At 37.8% G+C, this 8,291-nt stretch overlaps 1 protein-coding gene across 1 annotated transcript in view; it reads right to left on the reverse strand.

Moving 5' to 3' along the window:
- The window catches only part of cyld3 (cylindromatosis (turban tumor syndrome) 3), a 30,081-nt gene extending 24,231 nt beyond the window's left edge, over positions 1-5,850 (reverse strand). Inside the window, exons 1-5 of the mRNA XM_067523581.1 lie at positions 5,602-5,850; positions 2,961-4,163; positions 1,613-1,810; positions 1,325-1,486; positions 598-747 (exon numbers count right to left, since the gene is read on the reverse strand). Coding sequence (XP_067379682.1) covers positions 598-747; positions 1,325-1,486; positions 1,613-1,810; positions 2,961-3,947 — 1,497 coding nt within the window. The 5' untranslated portion in view covers positions 3,948-4,163; positions 5,602-5,850. The remainder of the gene's footprint in view (positions 1-597; positions 748-1,324; positions 1,487-1,612; positions 1,811-2,960; positions 4,164-5,601) is intronic.
- Between the last annotated feature and the right edge of the window lie 2,441 nt (positions 5,851-8,291).

Here is an 8,291-nt window from a genome sequence, read left to right on the forward strand (position 1 = left end):
GCACCAGGTAGCCTGCAGGGACCACACGAGTAGCCCACGGGCCTGTTCTAAAACTAGCTCACCATAGCACCACTTATCAATGAGCTGCATCTAATTTTTGTGTTGCTATTCTTTTTAAAACCACATTTGATAGTTATTGTGAGAAATCATTAACATGATCCGTGTCTTCTAGATTAATATCATTAATTTAATTAATTATTAATAATAATAACATATAATTAACGGTAAATTGAGCAAATTTGTTATTTTAAAAGTGCGTATTTAACGGGTAGCCCATCACATTAATCGGTACCCAAGAAGTAGCTCTCAGTTTCAAAAAGGTTGGTGACCCTTGCTCTACTCCAAAGATTGAGTCACGTCATCTAGACTTTCTAACGATTACAACCCTAACTCCCTAAAGCCCATAAGATGGAAGTCGTTAGGTGTGGGCCTCTTGGTGGATGTGTGAAGTGGTCTTAATCTTCCTGGGGAAGAAGAATCTGCTTGGATAAGTAGCGAAACGTTCAACAAAAGAAAAGTCCGGTTGACATGATTCATGGATAACCAAACCTGGATGAATGAGAATCTTCACCGACATTAGACACTAATGTTATTAACCTGCTGATATTTCTTTATTTCCTTCTGGGAGCGTATAGCGCTGAACTCTTCTCTTTTCTGGTTGGATATTCTAAGATCATGTTCGGTTGTCCACAGGTGAAAAACCCCAATGCAGTTCACACACACAAACAGCACTGCATTTGCCACCAGCTGAGAAGGAAGACAAAGAGGGGAGAGGTATTGATTTTTGATTGATTTATATTGATCAGATATATCATGACAGAGACACAGAAAACTGTTATTTATTGACCACATTTTATTAACTGTAACATTATGTAACATGTTCTGTAGGACTTCTCAGTAAACCAATAAATAGATGTTGATGATTTGCATTTTTCCAAAGCCAACTGATAAACTTACCTGAGCAACACACATAGTTTATATTGTTGATTGTTTTTGGGACATGCAAATGATGTACTGTACATCTCTTGAGGAGCAGGTAATTTGTAATATCATTTGTTTTATCATTTTAACCTTTATCATGTGCAGCTTGATAAAATGGCCATTAGTGTCCAGTTCTCTAGATGACCTTGTTAAATTATTAGCAACTTTTCACCACACAACAGCAGCATGCATAAAAAGGCTACTCTGCTCCTAACATTGCATTTTTTAAAATTCTTTGGAATTAACTTCAGTTAGAATTCTATTTTTGTAAAGTGGTGATAGAAATTATGGCTATCACATGACGTTAGAGAATGTTTTAAAAAAGCAAATAGCTCATTTTTACCTGCACAACTAAGTCTGGTGTCTCTGGGTTTGTGACGGGCACGTAGACGCTGATGATAATAATGTGTGAAATGCTGGTCCCAATCCCAACCATGAGGGCCCAGGTGAGAGAGAGAGGCAGCACTGTGTACACACTAAGAGACAGGAAAAGGAAAAATGCTACCTGAGAAGGTAAGACAGAGTGTAGGTGAAGAAATTAAGAGAAAGGTAAAGAGAGATGCAGAGTTAAAAGTCAATTGCTAAAAATAAAACTTTTTACTAAAATATAGTAAAACTGCTTCGTTCTCACCTGTTCCCATGTGGTGACAGGACCTTCAGTGAAGATGAAGACTATGGCAGTGACATACAGTGTCCCCCATACGAAGAGGGCCAGGGCTCCTCCACAGCGCCTTACTGTGGCGAGCCAGGGAAGGCAGATGAGCAGGAGAGCACTCAGAATCAGAACCACACACACCACAGACAGAGCAGCTACATGAACGTTAATGACCTGTGAAGAGATGGATTTGTACACTGACTGCTTCAGGTGTCTCAAAGTTAAAAACATCTTCTAATTCAACTTCTCTTTGGATGGTGCAGTATTTTCATTACTACAAAGTTTCTGTGTGCCATACACTCACTGGCCACTTTATTAAGTACATCTGTACAATCTAATTTAATCCAACACAGCAGCTCTGCCATAAGATCTACATTAACATTCCAAGCTTTTCTATGTGTTTATTATTGAGGTCATATTTGGTGGTGCTGTCGAACTAGAATGCTTTATATTAAGTGGTGCTTGACTCCACCACCCACTATAACCTAATTAAGCCGAATTATCATCTTTCTGGGAGGGGCCAAACTTAACACATATTTCATGAGACAAACAAAATAAGAAAAGGAACATTTCACATTAATAGGTATTTCCAAGGACCTATCGTACTGGGCATTAATTCATTTTGATTCAGCTGCTTACTATATTGAAACCCCACTTGGCAGCTCTACACTAAGGACTGAAAAGCAAATGCCTTTATTCATCCTACATGAAAGCCAGGCTGAGCTTTAAACAGCTGGTGCAGTGTTTTTAATCTTCCCTAGCCAATAGAAGTGAAGGTATTTGCATTTTTTGTGTTCCTCCTGTTTGAAGCTTTATTTTACTATGGTAGGTTCATACCGATAAGAGACAAATATACTGTTTTGTATTTGGGCAACGGTTTTGTGAAAATGAGAAGTCATGCAGCATTCGACTGTCAAAGAACAGGAATGATGTTGTGGTATTTTGGAAGAACTGGTTTATTACTCTATTTGCTTGACCCTATGAGAGTTGGCTGTAAATCATTAATTGGAGTTTCTTCTTCTTTGCTTCGATGTGCAAGTATCACAGCCAGTCTCTCTTTTATAATACATAATAGTAAACTGAACATGTTTTAGTTTTAGAATGCTAGTGACAGAAAACATTACATTTGAATAACTAATATATTAATTGTAAAAATCATATTACATAATCTATTGAGCCAGTATTGTATTAACAATTATGTAAAAACAAACAGCAGCACAGTCACATACTTCAGAAGCTGATTTTTTTGGGACTGTTCCTTGAAAGATAACTGTATAATGAGCAGCAAGCAAGCTCCTACACACACATCCACACCAAATCTCACCCTTCCAGTAGTGCAAATGAGGATGATGACAGCCAAACAGAAGGCCAAAGACAGCATCAGTCCTGACAGCATGGCTGGAGTTTCCTCCACACACTGCAAAAATGCCCTATGGACTGCCTGATAGCAGCAACACACACCCTCTTTCACACTCCGTTTGGACCGGGTGCTTTGTCCGTCCTTGTCTCTGTCCTCCATTTCATTAAGCTGGTTCCACCTGACATCTATGCTGTCTCTTGTTTGGGGGGCTTTGGATGAAACATCAGGCAATGGAGGTGATCTGCCACTGACTGAATTTTCGGCTTCTGGTGTATTACAAAAATCTGTTTTGGATTTGCCTCTGTCCCCATTCTTGGTGGTTTTCTTAGACTGAGATGTGACTAAACTGGGTTTAGAGATATTGACAGAAGTGATTGGATTTGCCCTTTCCGGGGAGCTTCTAAGCTCAGATAACTCTACATCACCTAGGCCAGTGCTGAAATTAGTAAAAGCATTATTAAGGCTGGATTCTGCGCAACTGTAGCCTAGGTTCCTGCAGCCATTTGTTAGTGTTGAAGTACTGTTGTCACTTTGTAACCTGTCACAGGATGAGTGGAATGGGGCATTATCTGAAGCCTGAGGGGTAATGCATGTCCCCCTCAACAAAGAACTGGCCTTGATAGGTTCAGGGGCCTGTGCTGACTTTGCCACACCTACTTCTACAGAGACTTGGGGCTGAAAGAGTCCAGACTGGCTCCCAACTGTCCTGATGTCATTCTTGTTTGGTGTGCTGTCATTTGGTTGCAAAATGTCAAGTTCACTGTTTTGTACAAATTGTTTTCCATAATCTGCTGTATGACCGAATTCCTTAAGCTCCAATATATTGCCTCCAGCATTTTTGTGCTCCTCTTCACTGCAGAGCACCAAAATGTCTGGCACTAAAGGAACCCGTGATGCTTCTTCTCCAGGACTCCTCTTAACCTGAAAACCTTTTGACTCATCTGGCATCATGACCTGCGCAAGGGAGATTTGTCTAATGACTTGTCACTTTGTCTTTTCTGTCTGTCTTTTAAGGAAAGTTAAAAAATTGCCAATTTTCAGGGAGTCCAAGTTCTCACTGAAGTTTTATAGACATATTAAGGTCCCAAATATCACCGCCAAGGAATCTTAAATAGCATAATCTTCTCTGATGAGCACTAATCCATGTTTCCTTCAAGTCATGTCTCCCTGCAACAAAAAAAAGACATTTGAAGATTAGAATTATTAAAAATTAGGTAAAAACAATGCACTTCAGTTAACATTTAATCTGAAAGCTTTGAGACTGTGCTTGCATCGGCCTCTTTAAGAAAGTCCAATAATGACTGTAAGGAAGTTGTACTTTACCTGCACATGGATTTAATGCTATTTTAATAACAGACTACTTCTAGCGACTTCCTCACTATGCAACAAACTTGTTGGTCTAGTGCAGGCTCTTCCCCAGTAACACATGCTCATGCATAACACACATTCACACTATTCAGGTGTGTACTGGAGTGACATGTCAGCGACGCACCCAGTCCACATTAAAAATGTTTTACATTCACGACTGCACTTAGTGGCTAACTTTGATTCCCCTTATTGTTGCTTTCCTATGGTGGTTGTTAGCTCTTGTGAGCCCTCTCAGTTTGCAAAATATCCCAACTGCTCCCCTCATATCCAATCTGATATAATGCCTTAATTAACATTAACAATGGGATAAAAAAATTTTTTTAATCAGAATCCTTTGTAACATGTCCGTATCTAATTCAATAACAAAGTCACAGAGGGATTATACAGTAATTCATTTGATTGATCTGCTCATTTTGACTTCAGTGTAATTTACTGTAAGCTTTTGCATGAAACTTCTACAATTTGGTTTTTTTGTACAGTTTTACAAAGGAGACAATGTCTTTTTAAGGCCAAAGCACTTGTGGAATACAACTGCATGTGGTAATGGTAGGATATTTAATGGCTGTTCCACTAGTGTCTCCCAAACTCACTACTTTGTCTTGGTTGTCTTACGCAAACAAGCAAACAAACAAACAAAACAGTAACCTCTAGACCTAAATGAAACTACAAAGAAACTGAAAAATTATACACGAGCAGCATCAAGTCTTTATATTGGAGACTGTGCAACCAGCTAGTTTGACAGTTTGGCTTAATGAAGTCATTTTCTGTTGAACCACAAATTGATTAGCTACCTCTGTCTACACATGCTTTTTTAATGTAAGATGTCCTAACAGTTTATCCTTTTCTTTTACCTGATCAGAAAGAAGAACCTGTCAAACCACACATTTCACAATACATGTACAGTGTTGCAGGGATGAAATTCAAAGGATAATTGTTTTAAGATGTTATCACCATTGGATGAACTTGAGTTAACAAAGCTATCTTTAAAATCTAACGTTAGCTTAGTTTTATCCATGGCGTTAACGGCAAGAAACAGCTAGCGCTAATAAACTTAACATTAGCTAACTTTAATGACAATAAATTTTCTACACACCAAATTGTAAACAGTAAATAACTCTTCAATTAACTTAAAAGAAAAAACACCGGGTTTGTATTAACCGCGGAATTATCAGCTCAACCACCAAAAGCAGACATGTGTAAGGAAACATAGGTTTGTTAAAACAATTAATGTTCTTACCACATTGCTTTAAACGTGTCTCTCTCTAGTCGTTGTCTCCACTTTAATGTTAATTCACTCACATAAGAAAAGTAATTCCGCCCGCGCCTTTGTCGCTAAATTTCCTCCGTCAGAGCAATTCACAGCTCTCTACAAAAAGACAAAATTAGCCCACGAAAGTATCTTTCTCATCTACTTCTTTTTTTTCTTTCCAGATACTGACAATGCGTGTGTCTCTGCGTACGAGTGAGTGTGTCAGGTTGAGCGCGGGGCAGGTGAATCGGTCCCGTGACGTGCGCCCGCGGGCACGAGCATGAACTGCTCTGGTCCAGCTATGCAAATAGGAGGGGGTAAACAGAAGAGGAGAGATGGAGAGGAAGAAAGACTCGGGGGATGTGAAAGTGGACCTTTGCCACAGGAAAGTAAATGGTAGGCCCCCATCAAGGTGAAAGAGATGATTTGGTGGTGGTTATGGGGTGGATAGAGACACAGTCTTTGCCCACTGTGTCTCTATTTGTGTGTCTTTAGATATTTAGATCTCTGCATTCTATGGTCAACATGTTGAGGTCCGTTTTTTACATAAATGTTGATTCAACCTTCAAGGCTGGTTTTTATTGAATCCATTCACCACCTTAGCATTAAATACAAATCCAAAGAACTACAGCAGTCGGTTGTGTAACTTCTGGCTACATGTGCTAACAAGTGCAAAGTGAATGAAGAACAAACACATACAATTTATTCATTAGGAAATAAAAGGAAAATAATGCAATGTTGAAGGGGGAGGATGTAAATTAATGTCGTTGGCGATCTAGAAGAAAATTTCCAAGGCATTGCTTTAGAGCATCTAACCTACCTTGTATAAGCAATTAAATGTTTAAGAGAACGTTCTGTGTTTGCTTTGCACCTCTATCTTTGTGCCCCCACCCCTCTCTCTCTCTCTTTTTAAAATCAAACAGCTTTATTGTTGTGGTAATATTTCCTTATATTGCCAAACAAGAAATTTTACAACATCAGCAAACACAGACTCATACTGTAGTCTAGATGGAACAGCTGCAGGTTTTACTGGCAGATTAATGTGTGCATGGTATACTGCACCTGGGTGATATAGAACTATAGAATATAAATTTTGTGATGATCTAAAATGGCGAATTTCAAACATCAAATAAAAGCTCAGACTGCTTAGATTTGTCTATTAGGACTTGTCTAGACTATTGCATGACATGGGAATTCTATTTTCTCTTAAGTTTTCTGCATAAAATGTGCAGAGATGGTAATATTGCATTTAGTCATATAATGCACTATATACAATGACAGTTTTTAAGTATAAGCAGTAGTATAGGATTTTATTGTAAAGCTACTTTACTTCTAAATAATAAGGGGCATTTAGGTTATTAACTCAGAGTTTACATTAGGTTCATATATGTACTTATTATTATGCTACACTATACATTGGTGAATATTTCTCTTAAATGGTGTTATGGTTTGAATTGTAATACTCATCGTTTTTATTTAACAACTCTGTGTGTTTGTGTTTGTGTGTGTAATGTGTCAAAAATTAATTAAATAAATAAATAACATAAAACAAAGACAATGATCTCTCTCTCTCTCTCTCTCTCTCTCTATATATATATATATATATATATATATATATAAAGAAATTAACTTCAGTTGTGCAAGAACATTTTTCAGTGCATTTTTTAGTTATTTTATACTCTTTGTTTCTTTCCATTAACTTTTAGGTTAAGTTTAAGTTTTCACCTCTGCTAGCTTCTTGACATTGGATAAGACAATTTTATTTTATTGTACTACCAAAAAGTTGGGGTACTGTGTAAAATATAAAAAAAACAGGATGCATAATATTTTAATTATCTATGGTACAATATGTCATTAAACCAGACGAACCAGAGAAATGTATGTATAGGGGCAAGCTCAATAACCAGTATTAAATGGCTATGACCTTCAACCTATGGACAAAATGGTGTAGTGGAAATCACTCCATGGGCTGATGGGAACCTCGGAAAATGACTGTCTGTAAACACATTTTGTCGCTGCAAAGTTAAAACTCAATGGCTACACACCATGGGTAATTTGTGCACTGTCAAGGGCCCACTAATGCAGAATGATATGTAAATGATATAGTGCTTATTTCAGTAACACAATGTTACTGAACCACGTTTTGAACATTTTAACAGCATGGCTGTTTAATAAAAGGGTCTGAGTTCTAAACTGTCCTGCCTGCAGTCAAGACCTGAAAACAACTGGTGCTTTTTAAAATGTCCCAGTTTAAATGATTTTTAAACAATTTTAATCATTCCATTCCCTTTTCATTTACATTTCAAGTGTCCAGACATTTTTCTAAACAGTATTGTACATGTAGGCCTATGTAGGTGAAGCGACAATCTAGAGCTCTCTCTCATAAGACAGGGACAAAAAAAAAAAAAACACCTATGGACAACAAATGTCAAAAAATTTAATACTAAAAATGCTGCAGACGCATAAACAGTGTTGATGTGGTGCATGCTGGGAGGTTTTGACTACGCCCACATTTCACAGATTACAGTAAATCCACCTAGTAAATGTATTGTTGTGGTGCACACACAGCGATGATGCTCTATTTTCCTCTCTTGTTTCACTGCATGTACCTCTCAGTAAATGTTCACGATGGAAATTAATTAGACTGGTATTAGACAAAACAAAAAACTTACAGCTGC

This window comes from Channa argus, chromosome 12 (genome assembly GCF_033026475.1).
Source record: "Channa argus isolate prfri chromosome 12, Channa argus male v1.0, whole genome shotgun sequence".
Classification (NCBI taxonomy): Eukaryota; Metazoa; Chordata; class Actinopteri; order Anabantiformes; family Channidae; genus Channa; species Channa argus.